This window comes from Aphelocoma coerulescens, assembly GCF_041296385.1.
Source record: "Aphelocoma coerulescens isolate FSJ_1873_10779 chromosome Z unlocalized genomic scaffold, UR_Acoe_1.0 ChrZ, whole genome shotgun sequence".
Taxonomy (NCBI): Eukaryota; Metazoa; Chordata; class Aves; order Passeriformes; family Corvidae; genus Aphelocoma; species Aphelocoma coerulescens.
Window position 1 is genome coordinate 70,513,429 of NW_027184085.1, and position 22,146 is coordinate 70,535,574.

Below are 22,146 nucleotides of genomic sequence, written 5' to 3' on the forward strand. Positions count from 1 at the left end.
TGGTTTTGTCTTCTATCCCTGCACTCCAACCCCAGCATTGTTCCACAGAGTTCACAGATGCTCCAGGTGAAGGAATGATGGTGTTTGTCATGGTAGCACCCTGACTTCAGAGCAGAGCCAACTCTGTGACACGAGTGTGTGCAGGGTGTTGGTATAGAAACATTTCAAGGTTTACATCATTATTAGAGAAATTCTCCAGAGCTGAATAATTTGCCATTCCCTGTCTAAATAAACAAGCATGGGTGACAGGTTTTTTTAGGGTTTTTTTGTTGTTTTTTTTTTTTTTTAATAAGGAATGTTGTCAGTCCTATTTTATTATGCGTAATAGAAGGAGGTGAAAAAAAAATCAATATAAGCACTGCATCTAACCTAATTAAAACTACAATCACAATGTTATCTGAATGTCTTACAACATTGTTTAAATCCAACAAGTAGACAAGAAAACAACAAATCTATGCAGGGTTTTTTATACATATGGTGAGAAACTTTGCAAAGTGTTAAAATATATTTTCTGTTCTGTGTGTTTCTGGTACAAGGAAGTGATGTGTAGATTAGTGTATATTTATGAACAGAGCCTTGACTTTTACAAGCAAAAATCGACTTCAAAACATACAATGTATATCTTAAAATATCCCCTAAAGCTGCTCATATAAAGTCAAATCCAGCACCTACTAAAGTTCAGCCAGCTGACTCTTTGACTTCAGCGGGCACTTGACCAAGCCCATGGTAATTGTGAAGTACCTGACAGTCTGGTTGTATTCATATGAAAAAAATCACATTGCATAGATTTAAACAGGAAGACATGCAATAACAAGACAAGTCACAGTATAGCAAAACCTTGTTTCTTTGGTGAAACAGAAGCAGATATAAAAGTTACAAAGATTTTAGACTTTCATTCACAAAAAAAACCCCAGACATTCACATTATACACTATACAAGATAATAATATAAATAGAGAAAAGTATTATGTGCATTGTTTGGGGGCGAGGGGTGGGGAATGGACCGGCCAACGCGGGGAGGCCCCGCCACAAGGGTGGGGAGCAGCCTCTGCCATTCCTCAAGGTCAGGGGATGTTGTCTGGAGCTCTGGTTTCAGCTCCCAACGAGCTGTGGCAAGGTCACTCCATGGGCAGCTCTGCTATGTTGGCTGGGTTTCAATCCTTCTCCTTTCCCTCTCAGTTTTTTTCCATCATAACCCCGCACGAACACAAAGGCGTAAACCTCGCGCCTGCGTGTATTTTTCATGTTACTTTAAAAGGTACATCCTAAGGAACTTACTTTATTTTCTTTTTTTTTTTTAATTATTCTTTTTTTCTTTTTTTTTAATTTTTTTTTTTCCTTTCTTTTTTTTTTTTTTTTTTTGTCCTGTGCCCAAAGGTGTGCAAGGCACTTTGCAGGAATAACAGTCCTTTCCGTGGAGAGGCCGTTTCAAACGTCACCTCCTACACTCACTGTACACACTGAGGTCAGCGGTGGCACTGACCAGGGCAAGAAATCATAACAGAAAACTCCTACGTACACACTGCACCAGCTACAACCTAGAACCAATCTGTGCACACACTTCTTTAGAGAAAGCCAAGATCCTGATTCTTCTGTCGGTCACACACAGTTCTCACCCATCTAGCCGCAAACAAATGATCCTGTTTAGCAGGAATTCTGTTCTCCGGGGAAAAAGAGCAAGCTGAACTGAGAGATGGTTCCAAAAGTGGAGCTCAGGGGCTAATACTGCACTGGTGAGCTCTTTGAATCTTCTTTGTATGGGTAAAATAACATCCAATAAATTAAATCAGTATGGCTTACTTCATTTATTTATGTACGCTTCACAGCTGCAGCATTCATACACAAACATTCATTACTTTATAAAAAGATTAAAAAATGGTTATATATACAAAATTATTTACTTTTTTGATTTTTGCTTGTTTTTTACAAAAAAAAAAATCCCCCAAACACCAGGTCTACCTCCATTTTAGAATGCAGAGACCTGTAATATAGACCTTGTGGTTAATATTGTGAAAGTAATTTTTTTCCTTTTTTCCTTTTTTTTTCTCTTCTCCAAAAAAAAAAAAAAAAAAAAAAAAAAGTGGCCCTGGTTGATAAAGTTAATGTATTAGCACTTGGAATTTTACAGGCTCTCCTTGTCATACACAACTCCTCCACGCAGTCCTTTCTCACGTGTGCTGAAGCTGGAATGGAGAGCAGAAAAAACTTTCCATATTGCAGTCCCTAGTTCATGCTTCGTGCCACTTTTATGTGCTCTGTCTAAACTTTTCATCTCATGGGACACAATCTGTACCTCGGGTGGGAATTGGCACAGTTCCCATTTAAAAAAAAAAAAAAAAAAAAAAAAAAAAGTCATGTCACTTGTGTGTTTATCTTCACCTGATAATTGCAAATTTCAGTCAGTGAAGTCATTATTTCAACCATTTCCAGCCTAGGTAAACAACACAGAAACAACGTCATAAATGACTGAAGACCTCTGAGGCCGTTCTAACCATAAATATGCCTGAAATTAGTGTGACTTTTCATTTTATATACAGGATTTTAAAAACAACACACAGTCAAACAACATTAAAATCATCTTATTTACATTTTCATTGGTGCTAAAATTGAGCTGTTTAAATATTGCAGAAGGCTGGTACATATCATAAAATGGTCCACACCGATGGCATATAGAAAACTAATAATCTTTATATGCTGGAAATGGTTTCCTTTTATCCCCATAAGCACTTCTCCTCTTTTTTATTTATTTCTTAAATTTTCTGATAAACACCGTAATTTTTTTTTTCTTTTTTTTGCAAAACGCGTCGTGAATACTGCAGTCCATAGTTTCAAAACGATTTAATAATACTCCTATAAGTGATAGAAAAAGGCACAGAAAGTTATGACTTTGGCTGAAATGGTGGAAATCCCCATTCACCATTTAGCTCTCAGCGCCTCGAGTCCTGCCACGTCCTGATCCAGCGGTGGTAGTGCTTGGACGAGTTTAACGACGTCCCCTTGCCCGATGAGGAGTGTTTGTAGTAGTATTTCTTAGAGTAAGTCCTTTGGTATGTGGAGGCTGCAGAGAGAAAGGAGGAGAGGAAAAAAAAAAAAAAAAAAAAAGAAAAAGAAAGGGAAAATCGTTTAAAATTAAAGTGCGAATGGGCTGGCTACGCTTCAGATCACAGTTCCAGTTACTCTCGGTTAATTAGAGGGTTAACAAATGATTAACTGGAACTGTGACAGTGTTACAGGCATGCACCCAGTTGCAGAAAGAATCATTAGCATTACTAGCAACCTGTTGATTCCAGGATTTTTCTAACAGTGTTGCTGCTTACTTTAAAATAATCTTAATGCCTTCTGCAGAAAAAAAACCAGGAAAATTTCCATTAGTTTTGGAAGTTTGGTGTATTTTCCTGCAGACAGAATGAGCAGTATGGCTGCCACAATCTGTCCTGCCAGATTTGCTCGTCTCTTACAATACATGTTCATTACTTATTAATGGTTAATTAGCCCGCAGTTTCTGGTTTGTCACTGGTTTGCTTTCAGAGAACTCACGATTCATGCAAGTAATTTTAGGCATATCCCATCGTCCGTTCCCTTGGCACCGGATGGTCGGGATGTGGCGCTGGATGAAACCATCTTTGCAGTGGTATCTGATGAGGGAGTTGATCTCGTAACGAGGTTTCATCTTCCCGAAGGTCTTTGCGTTTTCCACCACAGGAGGCTGACCACAAGCCACTGAAAGGAACAGAGAGCATCACCCAAAACTTCAGCTTGTGAGCCCAGTTTGAACTGGGACTGACCTGTGAGCAATGGCTAAGGGAAGGTGACAAGGGACCTCAGCTGGACTCCCAAGAGGAACATCCAGACAAGGACAGGGGATCGATCTGTCCTGTAGATCTTCAGTCTCATAAACCAAAAGTGATGAAAATTGGAAAATGGCAGACATTGTGGTTACTATCGCGTTTTCGGTTTAAATTCTAACATAAATTCAAGCCACAAAGTTGGCATACTCACACAAAGAAGTGGTTTTTCAAAAACCTGAAAACCAGTGAAGTTACTACAAGCATTTAAGGAAAAAGTCCCATTTTCAAGACTCTTCGTGTCATCCTCAATGACAGACCATTCAAAAGGACTTAAAACTGATCCATCAAGGTCCAGAGAACATGTTAAAAAGTATTAAATGGCAATTTAGGAAATTATGGTTTTGTCACTGGAAAGTTTGTACCTGTTCCTTTCTTGCAGGTATAAGTGAGGTGATAATTGCACGGGACATCATTCCACTGCCCATTCTCGTGCCAGATTATAACAACACAGTCTTCTCCAGCAGAAAAGAAGCTGTCTGGCTGGTTTGGTCTCCAGTTCTCATATTGCTGCAGAAAAGAGAAGCAAAACCATCATTCCCAGTGCTGGAGAATATTTACATCAGCAAAAGAGCACATGGCATCACCTGTGGTGAAGAGAATTCTGAACTGTTTGAATCAGGCTGCTAAGCATGGGCTGAACAAAGGTAAATGTATAATATCTTCCCACCCTATTAAAGGTCATCTCAAGGGGAAAAATAATCTGGTCTAACTTCTCATTTACTGTAAGCTGATGTCAGGTGAACAAAACAAAGAGACACGAAGAAAACTGGATCCTAAGTGTGTCAAGAGCATTCTTTCCTACATAAGAGTCATAAAGTATAATGCAAGAAAATAGAGTAAATAGCCCATAACCCTCATTAGTCCACATCTACTAAGTGGGAAATTACAGACTGACTACCTAGACTCGGATTATTTATGACACTGGATGACTTCATTCACTTAATGAAGTCATTCCATAGGATGATGTGCAGAATTAAGTGCAATGTAAGTGAAAGAGTCAGAATGTGGCCCCTGAAACCACGGGAGATTGGTGTTTCCACTAAAAATCCTAGGTGGCAGACTGAGCCCAGACAGCAGCCTCTCAGCTTTAGAAATGGTGACCCAAATTCTGCCCTCTGTGGAAAAACCAGCTCCAGACATCTACGAAAATATATGAATAAAAGCAGAAAGCACTTCTTCAAAGCATATTACTTTCAGAAGTAGAAATCTGTTTTTTGGTATGTGAAAACCAAACAAACAAAAAAACCTCATAAAAGAACCTTCAAATGGCTATGAAATATCAGCACAATGTCATTTCTGGATGCAAATTTGGGAGGATTCAGTCTGTTTTTTCAATCAGCAGGAAAAGTAGCAACACTTTTGTCAGACTGGTTGAAACCTGTGCAGCAGTTCTTGTCAGGGGACATACAGCCTCCTGTCCTGGCAGCTGGAAGAGGTGGGATAACCCCTCTCCTTGTTCCCAAACAAAGCACAGGAGTCTGAGATTTGCATGATGGTATGTCAAGAAAAGTGAGAGAATATTTGGAAACCACTCCTAGCGATTTTCGCTGGGATTTCTGTTGTGTCGCTCTGGGAAGAATTTAATGAAGGATAAAAATAGATATCTGTAAGAACTGGAATTCACAAAAATGCCAGACATTAACCAGGCAGCTAGCCCCTTGTATGGGCAAAATGACACAGTTTCTACAGTGCTTATATTTTCCTCAGTGCTTACATCTTTCTGACCAGAGCTGGCCCGTGTAAATGTCATAAAAGTTTAGCTTTCTATTTTCTTAACTTTGTGAAATAAACTCCTATTCACTGTTTGGGTGAACACATTTTGGAAATGAAGTTAAAATACCCCACACAAGTAGTATTTACCGTACAATGAATCAAACTGTGAAAGGAAAATGAGTTAAATACTTAACCTTTTCCTACCACGTGTCATCTTACCCATCATAGGTTTTAATTATCCAGGCAATTTAACCAGCACAGTCCAAATAAATTTGTTCTGCACTGAATTTATTACCTCTAATAAAACATCCCCCTTTTCATTTGGAACTAAATTAACTCCATCTCAGCTTTTCAGTGTTTAATAGTCCTAAATTACAATGCACACCAAGTCATTTACTCAAGTCCAGACTCCATTGACTTTCAAGAACGTGTGAATACACACACAAAAATGAAAGAAAAATGCAAGGTTAGTGGCAGAAAATTTCATCAATAATGTCCTGAGAGCAAAGGAAAGATTTCAACAAGCCTTGCAGCTGTTTCGTGTGGAAATGATCCTGGAGAGCTGCTTGCTTCCATAGGGATGAGAGTGTGGGAATGAGGGCTATTTAGTGGTTATCGGGGGCGTGTGAGCTGGAGGTGCTCAGCAGCCTGCCAGCTCCCACCCTCAGCACACAGACTCCGTATGCTCTTACTTGCCTTGCCAAAATGACTCCAAAATTTGTGTTTGCTTAGCTGGCAGGGCTGCAGTGTAGTGGCAAAGGATTACATCTAGGCCCTGTGGCTTGTTCAAGAATGTCTGATATCCCCCAGCATGACTTGCTGTTACCTCACATCTGATATCATCATTGCACAGATTTATTTTGGCTGAGGAGCTCTGATTTTGCCTGAGTCTGGTGCCAGAATTGCTTAGTAGAGGAAGTTCCAGACTGCTGAATTGCTTTCTTAGGTCTCCACCCGGCTCCTCTGTAGTTTTTCAATTCCTTATTTAGACACTGATAATGGGACAATGATACAAGGAGATTCTCACAGTTTGAGTGGAATAGGCTGCTAGAAAAAGAAATGAATATTTTGCTTTTCTCTTATGGGTTAGGTCTTTACATGACCATAAGCATGACTCTGGTTTTCACTTAACACTAGTGTAGATCTGGGGTGATTGCACGATCTCCAGTAAACCCATATCAGCAAAAAAGTAATGGGAAAAAATCTTTGGCAATGCTCTTAGCTGAATCATTCATAAGACAGAACCTAGCTAGGATCAAATACTTAGTGAATACATGGAAGAGAAGTTGCTGTAAGATTTCTAGTCCTTATTAGAAATATTTACAGTGGGTGATTGCACAGAGTGACCTAAAAACCTTCACTATGGTTTTTAAGCAACATTACCATAGCAGATGTGAATTTTTTCTCTGTATTAACGTGCAAAGCACTTCCAGACTGTGTATTTGTGGACATATAGTCTGAGTTATGTACAAGACTCAAAAAACTATGTGCTTCAGAGGAGGTTTGGCTGACCACACTTCTCCTCCAGCGTGTTTCACTGAGGTGGTTGTGGCGAGGAAGGTTCAGAGCAATCACAGAATCTCAGAATGGTTTGGGTTGAAAGGAACCTTTAAAATCATCCAGGGCTACCCCTGCCATGGGCAGGGACACCTTCCACTAGACCAGGTTGCTCCAAGCCCTGGCCAACTGATAGAAAATTCGGCTGAAATTTTTTATTCTCTGTGTTATTTACCACAACCCATCCTTGGTCAAGCCCCGACCTCGGGCTCAGGCAGACACCACTGCACCACCCACTCTGTGAAGCTCTCAACACCCACGATGGCAGGGTAATTGGGACCTTTCCTCAAAAACCTGAGGTTTCTCTGCAATCAGGTGACTGCAGGACCTACCCCCAGGAACAGGAGTTGGGTCTCTCTACCTTCATTTTGTCCTTGGGGAGCCACCACACTGTCTGACCATCGTTGCAGGACAAAAACTGGAGTTTATACTCTTTATGCCTTTAATTTTATTGTAATCATTAGTTAATCTTCCTTGTGCTTTTTTGGCTTTATTGCTGAAATCAAAGACTCCTCTGTCACACTGGATTTATTAGTTCTGGCTTTCTCTGCTAAAACGCCCCGAAAATTCTCCTGCAGAGTGTGGATGGTCCATGGTAGAGCTGGAGCAGAGTTGGGATTCAGCTCTTTAGGCTTCCTACGTGGCACTAGACAATGCACTTGGCTGGCCATTCCTGGCCCATAAAACAGGGAAAATGTATTCTCTTGCCTCACAGGAGGAGTTTGGATATGATGGTTTCAAAAGCCCATGAGGATGTTCTATTAAGTTCCACATTTTTTGGGGAGGATTTCCTTATATGGCACTGCATAAACTCACAGTCATGTTGGGTGGCAGAGTGACTTGTGACATAAAATGAGCTAAAAAAGCCAGGACTGTAGCAAAATCTCTAAAGCAGAAAACTTTATTAGCCAGTCACTACCTATTCTCATTCAGATGGCTGCTAATTAAACAGAGGGAGCATAATCTTCCCTGTCATGGACAAGATCCCACCTCGTGGGAGATTTGTTATTTAAATTGTCAGATAAGCAGCCTTTCTTGATGGTCTCATTTCCTTACTAATGGGTAATCCACTCAGGTGGATCCAGGGGTATCTCAGCTTTGTGACACTCCTTTGGGAATTTCAGCCATTCCTTTATCTCCAAAAGGCTCATCAAGCGCCTGAGATCAATCACTCGGATTTTGCATTCCTAAATAGTCAACAAGCACTGTGTTTAACGAAGCACAATAAAATAAACCACTGATGCCAACAAAACTTTACTGCTTGACCTCTGTATTGTGTAAAGGCCAGGAATCTCCTGCACACGACTGAAGCTAGGAAATAATTTACTCGAAATACATCTACTTAGATTTACAGGTTAAGGCTTTTCCTTCTGGGGAAAGGAAGCATGTTTTCAGCATGTTTAAATAAGCTTAAAGCACAAATCTGTCTCGGCACTTTTTGGCGCTCGTAGTTGTGATTTTTATTTCCCTTCATTCCGGCTAGTTCCCTATCTGATTCCTCCTTAATGCCAGACTAATGAGGCAAATTAAAGAAAAAACAACAATGGAAGATGTAGGGACTGGCTGACTGGACACTTTCCGTGCCATTTCATCTGGAAGTGAAGCAACATTTCCTGGCTGGTATTTATCACTAAGCTGAAACCACCACTGCAAACCTCACTGGCTATCACCCTTTTCTTGTCTTGCCATAACTCTGATAAGAGCAGGAATACACTTTTTTTTTTCCTTTGTTTTTTTTCAACACAATAGCAGACAAAGTCTTAGAAACCTTTATCAGGAAAGTCCCTGAAGGAGTCCCTCACTGTGGGGGTTGTTATAATTGGACAGCTTAAGTAAAACTTACATCTCATTTTCAGTGAGTCTCGGGAATTACTCGGTGGCTGAACTACAAGACCTGCACGAGGTTACAACGAGCACATGGATCAGTCCAGGAAACCCTCATTTGTGACTCATGTTGCTATACAGCACAGATGCTGTTACAGGAGACACTTGGAAAGTTTGAACGGGATTGCATTTCTTTTCCATAGGAAAAAAAAATCAACCAGATTTCTGTGAAGATTTGGCAATGTCTGAAATACTTCCATTAAGCTCACCTAGTATTTAAACGCATTTATACGTGGGAAAGACGATAAACTACCTTATAGTGCCGGCTCTGTTTCACTATAAAGTTCCCTCCAGTGCTGCAAGGGAATTTTCTGTTTAATTTTATGAATGGGAGCAGTCTGACAGAACTCACCAAAAGCATTTTTGAGATTAAAAACTCCATTCAGTGAGTGCTTAGCACATACCTTGATTTAAAGGCATGGTTCATGCCTTAAGGGGGAAGATCACGGGGAAGATCACATGCAGGACTCAGACAGATGCTAAAATAATTGCCTGAAGGAGGAACCAAGTGGGTACGTAAGTCTTTGCTGGGAGAAACTCAAATCAATTTGAAGCTCCCATATTTAAATCTATCTGAAAGCACACACAAAAATCACACGTCGTGATCCTGGTATTTTTATAGGTCATAGTTGAGTGCCTTCCCTTTAGCTCTTAATCTGAGTTTTATTTGCATAGGATTCGGGAAACTGGCAGGATTTGGACCAGGCAGGAACCCAACACTCCCCATGACTGAGTCACACAAGACTGTGAACAAGAGAAACTCCCAGGAGGAGCTTTGCTAAGGACTTCTGCTTCATTTGCAGGGGTTTGTGTTTTTTTGGTAACAGAGAGGTGGAATGTGCTGAAAAACTTTTTGAGCCCTGTGCAGCAGCTTGCAAAAAAAAAAAAAAAAAAAAAAAAAAAAAAAAAAAAAAAAAAAAAAGGACTCTGAAAAGCATAATTAATGTGTGTGTCTACGGGTATGCACGAGAAGTGACTGCAGACTGAATAAGCAGGAAGAGCTCTGCAAAAAAAATAAATCATTTGGGAAAGAAATCTAATGAATTGAAATTAAACCGGTGGAAAAAAGGCTACCTGATGAAATCGAAACACAAAAGCGCTGTCAATCCTATAGCTTTGGGAGGAGACGGTTGTACGGCGGGGCAGATGGGCAGCTCTGGGATTGTTCTTCAAACACCACCACAGAACGGCAATTTTTCCACGAGAAGCAGAACGCGGTGAGCGTGGCAAGGAAACCCCGCTAGGTGACACTGTCTACTCACAGCAAAGCCCAGAGCCGCTCCAGAGTGCTAATTACTGGGAAAAGACACCTCCTTCATTAACCCTCTCAAAGCTGGATGAAGCCGTGGACTTTTACCTGCTCCTTACCATGTTTTGTTTTTAGAATAATAGCTTTCATCCACTTCAGTTTTGAGGGTACGCTCTGTGTGCTGGGCTCTCAGACGTCACTTTAGCAGCTGAGAAATCATGTTAAAAATGAGTGGCAAAGACCTGGAGAAGTTCTCTTGCCACAGGGCAGGTGTTTGACTGTGGAACAAAGCGGGGTTTGGTGTAATTTGAAGTAAGTGTTGGTTTGGTGTAATTCACGTTCTTTTTGGAGTCACGCTGACACGAATATACATTGGCAGCGTGATGCAAATTGTGGGGGGTGTGACTGAACCTTTTTGTGCACAGCTACCGGAAGAGCCACTGGGAAAAAAAAAAATTAAAAAAAATTAAAAAAAAAAAGGAAAATCCTGCACTTTGTCAACAATTACTGCAGGTCTGAAACTGTCCAAGAATTTTAGCCCAGAGTAACAAGTAATTTCAGCCCAGCAGTAAAAAGTCTCTGAAGTAACTGCTGACCCCCCTGGTAAAAATAAGACAAAACCCCACTTTGTCCAAGAGGCCCTTCCTACCACATCCTGAGCCAAAAATATACCTGTCATTAATAATATTATATAGTTCTCCTCCATTTAAACGTGGGTCAAATGAGCATCTTAAAAAGAGGCCGTAATGACTGACTGCAGCACAGAACCAAAACATTTGGTAGGTTTAAAATCTCCTTCTCCAAGGACCCTATGGGACATGGGCACAATGAGCTTTTTGTTTGCAGCTGACTACAGCACTTTTTTAGTTTGTTTGCTTTACTTAACCCTCAGAGGCAGGCTCCTTCCCTACCATACTCCACGCCTTTTGAAGGCTTTTTTTTCTGTGTGTGTGTGTTCAATGAAGTTACTCTTTCTGAGAGGGGTGCAGTTACAGATTTGCTCAAGCTAAAGCCTTCTGATTCACCGACCAATAAAGGAAGGAAAAGAGAGGGCTTTGTTTTTGCCAGAATTAAGTTTCTGGTTTATTTTCCTTCTTTTTTTAATTTTTTTTTTTTTTTTTAATGTAGCTCTTAACACTGACAACCTGAGGAACCAGCTTTGCAGAACACAAAGCATAAACGCCCCTGTGCCAAAGGGGAGGAGAACCAAGGCAGGGTCTCTGGACAGCTTTAAAAGTGGCAAAATGCCCTGTCCCTTTCCTGGCTGGCAGCACTCTCCCAGTGACAGACAATCTGGCCACAGACACTGGCCAGCTCCTTATTACAGCACTAATCTTATGTAATGGCAGTGAGCTCACCGCCCTACAAAGCACTAATTATCAACAGCGTTTTCTAGGGGATGTGAATAACCCCCTCGTGGGGCGGGGGGCCCTGGGCACAGCCCCAAGTAGCTGTATGTGCTTAATCCATAACATGAATAGCTCCAAAGGGCTCCTTCTCTGCTGTGCCTGCTCACAAGGGTCCTTAGCAGGGAAACGCCAGCAATCCAAACACAAAGGGGGAGCTGCCAAAAGCAACACCAGATTTTTTTTTTTTTTTAATTTTTTTTTTTCTGTTTGGATGGGTGTGCTTTACAGCTGTAGAAGTTACCATTCACAGAGCTTAAGTGAATTATTTAAATTCGATTTCCCGGGCGTATTTTCAAGTGTCCTATTGTGTCCTCTTATCCCTCTGATTAATTATTAAATGCCTCTGCCGATAATGTAAGTTTTGCTGTTCTGTAGTTTGCATTGCATCACGTTTAAAGTATAAAAAGATCCAAGTAGGCAAATTCCTCTGCTCCCACAGTTGTGTGAGTGTTTGGGCCTTGCTTTCTTCTCCTGCAACGCTGTGTTATTTCCCAAATGTGTTTGTTTTTACTGCTTAGAGCTTTTTATGATAATTGTGGGATGAAGATTGTCCTTGATACATACTTGAAAGAGTTGTTCACTGGTAGGGAAATGCTGGGAGAAAAGTCTGCAGTAAAGTGCAAGAGCAATTTAGATTCTGTAATTTTCTAAATGTAAATAAAGACCACATACAGCCATTTTCATTCCACTGTAGAATGTAAATCAGAGGGAAAATAATGTTCTCCCACACCAAAGCCAACAGAACTACCTTGAACAGAAGAAAAGCAGAGCTAGCAAAACATACTCTGAAAAACACTATATTATTCTCTCCTGCCTCTTGAATCTATCAATGTAATCATACCTGAAACGTCTTGAGCAGAAATTGGCTTGATTTTCAGGAAGTAATGAATAACAAAGCCCTAAAAGAGCTGGAGTGCTGCGAGTTCTCTGAACACACCTCAGGACTTGCTCTCACCACCTCCACCTTTGAGGCAAATTATCTGAAATCAGGGACTAGGCAGATTTGCCAAAGTTTTCAGCTTCCTGCTCATCCACACGACCTCAGGTGATGCTTCCAGTCCCAGCCCAGGCTTGTGGCCGTGGCCCCTCATCTCCAGCTCTCATTGCCCCACATGTGAGGATCTGGGTTTCCTGAAAGGACATACACTTTTTGTGCTGCATTAACACAGCTGCCACCAACTCCTTTCTCTTCATATAAAAAAGAAAAGGACTGGTGAACCAACCGAAAACCGGTTTGTTGTGTGGCTCATCAGCTCCAGAACATGAATCCACCTCTCCCGAACAACAGAACTGCCAAAGAAGTTCCTTCTTTCAAAAACAGAAAAATAAATAGAGGGGGAAAAACAAAAAACAACAACAACCAAAAAAACCCACCAAATATAAGCAAATTGGTCTGGCCAAAAGAAATGCCAGTAATGATATATCAGTCACCTGAAAACCATTGTCTTTATGGAAAATGCCCCCTGAGCTGACAATTAAACTTTAGGCCATGAGAGGTAGGACACAACTACTTCAGTCAAGTAATTTTGCTCTTCTCAAGCCCAGTCTGTGTTTGGGTTGCAGTGGGTACAAGCAGCTGAAAATGTGTGTTTTACCAGCAGATGGTGAGGTTTTATCTGCACAGCTCAGCCCCTGGCAGATGATTGTGCCACTTTGGCTAAAAGGCAGGAAACTGCTAACTAGTTTTGAATTAAAAACCACTTTACAGCTAAGAAACAAACCTGCCAAAACCCCCTAAAATCTCACAGATAGTGATGCATTAGACATTTCAGAGAGGTAAATCAAAAAGCCCTCTCAAGTTCTCTACTCAGGAGCAGAACTTGCAATATTGTGATTTAGGAATGGGGCTGGTTCTCCTTTATTAGGATAATTTCTCTTGTCCTAGAAGGTTGTTTGGGTTTTTTTTAATGGAAAACAGGCAGACTCAATGCAAATATGGACAAAAGTCGTGTGGGCTGAGAAGATTTTAATACTATTTCTTCCTTTCTCACTGGATTTGATTGTACTTGCTTCACTGTTCCAGACACCAGCATTTTCCTCCAGGAATTCTGAGAGTTGGAGCATGTATTTACAAGATCACTCTTCATCTTTTCCAAGACTTGCTTACTGGCATTATTTTTGCAAGTTCAACATAAATTCCAGTTGAAGCTCAAAAAATGTGCACAGGAATAGAGGGGCTTTTTTTTTTTTTTTTTGGACTGCTGCTACTGCTGGTTTTGATGAGTTGTTAACAGAGGGTGTTTTCTATGGGGGGGAAAAAGAAGGAATTCCAAGGTATCAGAGGTGGCTGATTATACTTAGTCCACTATTAGGCCCCTAAAAAGTCTTTTTCAGAAAGGCTGAGAGCCTGTCAAGACTACTTTAGGTTCAGTGTAGGTTTCCCAGTAAGAACCTTAATTCTAGACTCTCATGTATGTGCTTTGCCCAAATATCACATTTAATGGTGGCTAGCTCTTGGCCTCAGTTTAAAAAAATCCATTAAAACACAACTTGTCAGGGGCTGAAAATGTCAAAAAATTACTGATTTCCTTCCATTGAATGCATTGCTTCAAAAATATTTTAGGTACAAAGAAAGAAAAAAAAAAAAGGTATTTGATCCCTTTTCCCAAAATTGCCAATAAAATATCACATGGCAAAAGCTGTGGTGGAACCTGTGGTTCAGGGATTCCTAATTCTAGGGGCTTGTTTCGGTTCAGAAAGAAAATTCATGTGACAGAGAAATCACTAAAACTTGTCGCCCACAACGTCTTGCTGCTATTGTTGTTGTTGTTAATTTGCTTTTTCTTTTAAGTTTACCAACCATCAGAACTGTTAGGGGTTTATTTGTAATCCATTAGACTTCATAAAGTCATGCAGGCATGATTTTTTGGATTAAACCAAGCTGTTACTGGAGAAAATTCAAAGAAGTATCAAGATAAAGATGAATGTGCACCACTTGTAGCTGCACAATTACTTTTCCAATAGCATCTCCAAGAAAACTGATATCAGGGGGATCCCCACCAGGCTTGACAAATGTTCCCCTATGCCAGAAGTGTTGAAAAGAATTGTGGATAGATAATATTTATTTGGAGAGTGCAAAGAGTTGGGAAACAAGTTTAGAAACAGCTGAATACAGATGCACCCTGATGCATAAAACACGTCAAGGCTATTTAAATTTTGGCTATAGGCAAGAGCCACCTCTAAATACAGTTAGAACCTGAGCGTTGGTGTAATAATGCTAATTTTTATGATCACAAATTATGCTAATGTGTTTAAAGCTATCATGAATTCTGCTCACCTGAAAATGCATAAAAGATGAAAGTTTTCTGCCAGGATAGTATTTAAATTCACTGCAATTTTAGGACATCATCAGGGAAATAGATTTGATGCATATATTTAATTATGTTATCATTCCTATTAATTACTAGAGAAGTAATAAATCTCTGTAACCACAAGAGTGGTTAGAAATTATGAGAAATGAGTTAAAAAACAGGGAAAAGGGAACAAATGAGGCAGCTGCTCAGAACTATGGGATCCAGAAACCATATGGAAGAAGTTATGAGGGAAATCTATAGAAGCAATGAACATAAATGATTTCAAGAGACACCTAAATTGTTTCCGAAGGAAGAGACAGGGGGAAGTTGTTAAAAATGAAAGAAAAATAAGGTGGAAAAAAGATCAATCAGAACAGAAATCTGTTGGACAGATGGTACCACTCTGTTCCTAGAATATCTTAATTTCTTAAAATTGAAAATTACAGTCAAAATATAATGCTCCATTCAGTCAGTAGCCTGAATTTAAAAAACAGCATCTCAGCTCTAATTTTAATTTTCTCAAATCCGTAGAATCACAAAGTGCTTTGGACTGGGAGGGACCATGGGCAGGGACACCTACCTTCCACCAGACCAAAGTGATTCATCATTCACTGGCACAACAAACCTGTCCTTGGAATATTTAAGCATTTATCCTGTTTTGCACTGCAAGGTTTGGCGGGTGCCTTGGTCTCAGCCCAGATGCCCTGAGCCACCAGGCAGACAACAGAAACTTCCACCACCTTTTCCCACCCCTCTGTGCTGTCACCTGCCACACACTGCCATGTCCCCAAGAAAAGTCTCATTTATGAGCCATTTCAGAGAACTTCAGGGCTCTGGTTATTTACATGAAATGGCAATAAATGGAGCCTGCCTTGCCCCAGGTGTCTTTGTACATCAGCTACAGCAACAACACCTGGGTCCAGATGCTCTCTGATTTAAGAGTTCACAACTGGAAGGGAAAATAATAAGCAGTTTGGGCTTTTTCTTAATGTAATGTGCTTCAGTGGGTGCTCAACAGCAAATAAATCACCTGTCCCTCCTGCAGAAGGGATTATTTTGAATGGGGAAGAGCTTGATTTTTTCCTGTGTCCATCAGCCCTTTGATTTAGGTTCCTTGATGGTGGGTGAAGAGGTTTTCCATCTCCTTCTGCTGATTTTCCTTTTTGTTTTAAGGCAGCAAAAAGTATCAACAGCATCTTAAAATTTTACAGGTAAATTATGGGTTACAGGCCTCCTGAACCAGCTGAGGTTGGCTGCTGCAGAGCTGCCACACAGAGCAGGCTCCAGAAATACTTGTGAGGCTCCTCTGTGCACCCCAGAGACCAAGCAAAGAGCTTGGATGCCAGATCATCACCCAAAAATGCATCCTGGTGAGTGAGGAGAATTGCCACACATGTCCTTGCACAAGACAAGAAGAGCACAAAGCATCTCCAGCAGAGACCCTTAAATTACCACAGTCTCAGATTTCTGAGTGTTTCTGTTTGAATCCTTCGAGAGTTCCCACACATACAATAACAGGAACTAAGAACAAGACTTTAGAACTAAACCACAAAATATTAGGTGTCCCGAAATGAATTTACTGGCTGCTTGCTTGGGTCCATATTTAGTGACAGGGTTTTGGGGTTGTTGGTTTTTTTTTTTTTTGGTTTTTTCTTTTTTTATTATTATTGTTATTTGGGTATTTTTTACCACACAGCTTCCCTCCTTGCTGGTGGGAATTTGATAAGCCACCACAGAAAGAAATGAGCGAGTGATTTCAGCTCAAAGGCATCTTACCAGTGGGCTACCATCAGTCCAGCGGAAGTCACGCTCAAACATCTTGTCATTGAGGCCAATCCACTGGTAGTCGTGGCCAATACCTAGGGAACCAGAAGGGTATTTTTACTAACCTTCCCATAAATGGAAGAGATTTCACCAAAGAAAATAATTTGTACAGAGTGAATCAGACATCCTATTCTTAAGGTTCTTCTGCTCTTTGTGCTAACGACTGGTTTAGAGGCTCTTTTTTAGCTTCTTGATTTTAGTTTGGGATGTGTATAAAAATGCAGGTTCTCATCTAACAGGTTTAACCGACCCTCTCTCTCCATTCCTGATCGTGTCCACCAAAGCAAACAGAATGAGTTTACTACCTGAGAAAATATGAAGGGGCGAAAAACAAATTTAAAAAATGTTACAATCACATATTTTAATCTACAGTTTTCAAGCTTTGTCTAGGCTGAGACCAGTGTTGTCCAAATTGTGCAATGTAACACACAAGAACTACTTCTTTATGCCTAACTAACATGATATATGGTGGCATTGGCTTGATGTCATATGTACAAAAAACCTTCAGTCTCCAGAAAATAAGTGTTTCAAAAACTTTCAATGCAAAAACAAAAGTTCCTGTTTTCCTCCTCCCCAAAAAAGTTTTTTCTATTTAACAAATAATAACTTAATAGTGATAGACAACTTGTATTAACTGCAGAAGTAAACATTTATAACACAAAGTGTGCCTTTTAAACATTCTAAAATTGTGGTTTAAGTTGGAGATGTAAAAGCTGAGTGGTGAGGAGGAGATCTCACCAGCTCTGAGCCCTCACTGACCCCTCTTGCTTAGAGTCACAGAATATCCTGAGCTGGAAGGACCCACTGGGATGATCCAGTCCCACCCCTGGCCCTGCACAGACCCCCCAACAACCCCACCCTGGGCATCCCTGGCAGCGCTGTCCCAACGCTCCTGGAGCTCTGGCAGCCTCGGGGCCGTGCCCATTCCCTGGGGAGCCTGGGCAGTGCCCAGCACCCTCTGGGGGAAGAGCCTTCCCCTGCTCTCCAGCCTGAGCCTGCCCTGGCCCAGCTCCAGCCATTCCCTGGGTGCTGTCCCTGTCACAGAGAGCAGATTGGAGCTGCCCTCAGGAGGATGTTGGAGACTGCAATGAGGTCTGACCTCAGTCTCCTCCAACTGAACAGGCCAAGTGCCCTCAGCTCCTCCCTAAACCCTTCCCCATCTCCATGACCCCACTTTGGACACTCTCTGACACCTTCAGATCTCTCTGGTCTTGTGGCACCCGCAATGTGAGGCAGAAGGACCCTGTGGGTACGCACGGTTGACGAAGATCTGCTCCTCGTGGGACAGGATGCTGGTCAGGTGTGCTCCTTGCAGGCGGCACTCCCGCTCCGCCGTGTCCCACGTGCGCCGGTGCGCGAAGTACTTGTAGCACTGCCCCTGGAACTTGTGCCAGCCGTAGTCACACGTCTCCGTGTCTGCAGCAAACAGACAAAGCACATCCCTGTCAGTGCACCAAAACCAGGCGCGTCTCTTCTACGCCAATGGATTTTCCGTGGGGCAAAGCTTTGAGAAAAAAGCCCGTCTGTTAAGGCGTGCAAAAGCAAACGGCCACCCTTGAGACTTCACTGTCAGGCACTTCTGCTTACCCAGTTCCAGCACAAGCTGCGAGAATATTACTTATCTAAGATGCATAATTGCAATTGGAAGCTTTGTGGGTTTCTGCTGATCAAATTAGGCTGAGTCTGGGCAATTTCAGGAGGACATCTTCATCCGTAACCCTGGGTGGATGAAATGCCTGGATGTTGGACTGCAGTGAGTCTACATCTCATCAGTTTTCTGAACCTGTATGTGGGGATGGGAGTTTTTACTTGCAAGGACAAATGGTTCTTTGAGTGACTGTACTAACTTAAGTTTGGAAGAAACTGATAACTGAACATTATAGGCAAGGAAATTATTGTGATTGTTCAGCCCGCAGAAGCAAAGATGCAATATTATGTTTCTGAACTCATGCCTCCCACCCCTACCCCTCCCCCAAAACCCATGTTCCTTGACAAAGTCAACTTTAGGCATCAATTTGTCAGGAAGTTTGCAAAGCTGAAACACAAAGTAATGAAATTGTGGGTTGTCTGTGCTTGCAAGAGGCATGGTGCTGATAAGAACGCATCACAGAAAGAATTCACACCAGCTACTGTATCTTTTCAACCCAAAGAGAAATAAACACAAGACTTGGAAGAGGAACAATCCGTGGATTTGACGTTAGTTATTTTGTCAAGGTTAGGCAGCTGTAAACAGAATGCATGTCAAAAAACAACAGAGTTTCTGTTCCAAGCTTGCTTCTGCAGGGACGAATCACAGAAAAAAATCAGCATTAATAAGATGGGCAGAACAAATGTGATGTCTGAATGCGTCTGAGCTGTGCTTGAGGGTGGGAAGGACTTGCCAGTGATAAGAGGGAGTTTTGGGGAGGAGTGGGAGAAACAGCAGGGGAAACGCAGAGAGTTTCAAGCCATGACAGATGGAATGGCATCATATAGGACATTTCAGCACACGATTACAGCGTCTTCCAGCCACAGCTGCCTCAGCACGGGGTGCCTCACGCTGAGGGGCCTCAGTGGCAGGATCCTGAGGAACAGAAACACAAGGCCTGGCCTCCCCTGCCCCACCCACCCAACGGGAATCCGCCACTTCCCACCAAGTTTTATCAATCCCCCAAGCAAAACTGCGTCTGAAGCCAACTGTTCTGGCCTTTCCCGAGCTGTGGAGATGCTCTGGGATGGGAACTGGATTTCTTATTTTCAGTAAGTCACTGTAGCCAGTGGTCAATAACAATGCTTTGGCCAGAAGGGCTCTTTTTGCATTAGTACAGAAACAGCCAAATATTGCAGAATATGCCAAGGGCTGGTGACTGCAAATACCTTAACTCAGTGATTACTTAGGTTTGAGCTGCTACCACCTAAAAAACAACTGTGAAATAGTTTTTCACAGCACAGAGCTGGTTCTTAATTCACAGCAGGAAGAGGCCATTTTCATCCTGATGCACCAAAGTGTCTATTTTTTAAAAAAAGGGTTTAAATCCCCCATGACACAAACTAGATTTTACTGTACATAAATAGATTTCAAAGTGCAATCATATCACGTCAGAGGCTTGTCAGAATTTCTCTGACTCTAATAATGTAGTCATTGTCTTAGGAGTCTGGTATCAAAATAATTTCGCAAAAGTCATCAGTACTGACACAAATGTACCAAATGCAAAGGCATAATACAGCTTACACTGATTATCTCCTTCTATTTCCAGGAAGTTGAACTGTAGAAAACTGTTTCTGCCTTGAGTCATCCCAGCTATGAACAAAGGAATGTAATCTATCTAACCAAATTGTTAGTTTTCATTTCTTTCCCTCTTGTATTCTGTGTGAGAGGCTGCAGATGCAGCTTTAATCTCTGGCATCTAGGTGATTTTTAAAGTTTAGTCTGCCTTGGGTTTTCTAGAACATTTGTTTAACCACATGAGGCTGACTAACAGACCTATGTCCTTTGCGAAGGCACTTAAGATTTTATTATTTATCTTGTTCAGAAACTCCTTTGTCCCACAGGAAAGAAGTCAGATAATATCAAGGAGCAGAGAAAAACGTGGCCAGAGAGGATTTCCAGGCTATTCTAATCAAGCCTTCCCTGGCCTTTGCTAGGGAAGAAATGTAGGGTTTGAGAGAAGATCTGCTGAAAGGCACACTGGGGAGGCAAAGAGGCTTGAAAACACAAAACTGAGAGGACTGCATTCACAAGATGAGATATAATAGCTTTAGCATGATTCATGAATAATACAATTGCTCTTCTTAGGGTAAAAGGTGCCAAGCAGTGACAAAGGTAAAAGTTAAGTAACTTCTGCGCCAGTGTGTATCCCAAACCTTAAATAAAACAACCAAAAAAAACAACCAAAAAAAGGGACAGAACAGATGGCTATAAAATACATGATGTTTTTAGATGGTGGAGAAGAGAATTTTTTTGTTTTGGGGAGTGGTTGGGAATTCTGGGGTTGTTTTTGGGGAGTTTTGCTTTTGGTGTTTGTGTTGTTGGCGTTTTCGGGAGTTGCTTTTTGGGTTTTTTTAATAGGAGAGGTTGATAAGAAGAAGGAAAAAACGAATAGGGAAAGGAAGATTCAAGAGGATGAAAAATGCAAACCAGGCAAGTAAAAATGTGGGAACAGTTTCACCTCTGCAGTGCTTTGTGCCCAGTATGCATCCCTTACTTGATGAAGAAAGCTGAAAGGGTGACACAAAGGTAAAAGGGTTCTCTATGGGTATAAATTTTTTATGCCTTTACTGAACCACTAGACCCTAATTGCAGATGGCTGTAAGTTTTCTGACCCATCCACAGTGAGCAGAGTAGGTGCAGACACTTACTGAGTGCAATACTTCCCATTCATTGTGTACCCAATCACAGATTTCTGTAACCTTATTCCAGCATGTGATGGAAAGACTGAAACACTGCTCACCATACTTGTGGTGTTTTAAAACACATCCAGGATTTATGACAATTTACAGGGGTTTTCAGTGGTGTGTGCAAGGAGTTGCTCTCACAGCTTCTGTTCTCTGTAACTGCAGTTGGACATGTGTAACAACATCCCTAAAAAAGAGTTCTCTGTAGGTTTGATACATAAATAGGTACTGCTTTTTCAATAGCTGCTGACAATAGGTCCCTTGTCTTTAAAGAAATTCCAGAAGAGGCTTAAAGGAAATAAAGACTGGCACAGGCACCAGAACATATTGAGAGTCTTGCTCAGCTGTGAATTTTATCAGTGACCCTCTGCCTTCAGCTAATGAGGAAATGCTGGAGGCACTTAGCCCACACATCTTGAGGAGAAACTTTTCTCTCGTAAATATTTCTCTAGTAAATATCCAAAATAATCCCTTTTCAGCTGATAGACATCAGTAAGAGACCATCTGTTTTCAGAAAGTATCTTTTCCTTCAGCCCCTCTCAACTACTTCAACCCCAACCAACCAAGCCCTGGGAACAAAGTGAATTAAATGAGATTGGAGTAATCACAGACATTAAAACAATGAGCTTGGGTTATAACAAAACATGGCTCCTGATAGAGTGGCTGAAAACCACAGTTCTTTTGTTTTCAGAACCTGGAAGGGAACAGCTGGTTGAATTACCCCGAGGAGGCGTGTCCTGTTACAAACACACACGTGCCATTTTTGCGCACATGTCCAGCTGCAAGGAAGCCAAACCTTGAGTTTAAAACACTCCTTGAGAGCAGGTAGACACCAGCTAGAGCAGCAAAAGGAGAAAAAGAAAAGGAAACTCTAGCCAGCCAAGGAAGGAAGAGGAAAATCCACAGAGGAGCTCATCCAGTTCTCATAAAGAGAACTCGCCCTTAAAACTGAGGTTCAAATTGCAAGTCTCTACCATTTCCTGAGAGTTGTCATAG

General features: G+C 41.4%; 1 protein-coding gene across 2 annotated transcripts in view; it reads right to left on the reverse strand.

Moving 5' to 3' along the window:
* Nucleotides 1-1,365: 1,365 nt before the first annotated feature.
* Nucleotides 1,366-22,146, reverse strand: part of VCAN (versican) — a 98,557-nt gene continuing 77,776 nt past the window's right edge. For both annotated transcript variants that reach the window (XM_069001015.1, XM_069001016.1), the window contains 5 exons: nt 18,034-18,192; nt 16,729-16,811; nt 4,210-4,354; nt 3,537-3,719; nt 1,366-3,057 (listed from right to left, as the gene is read on the reverse strand). In XM_069001015.1, coding sequence (XP_068857116.1) covers nt 2,927-3,057; nt 3,537-3,719; nt 4,210-4,354; nt 16,729-16,811; nt 18,034-18,192 — 701 coding nt within the window. In that variant the 3' untranslated portion in view covers nt 1,366-2,926. The remainder of the gene's footprint in view (nt 3,058-3,536; nt 3,720-4,209; nt 4,355-16,728; nt 16,812-18,033; nt 18,193-22,146) is intronic.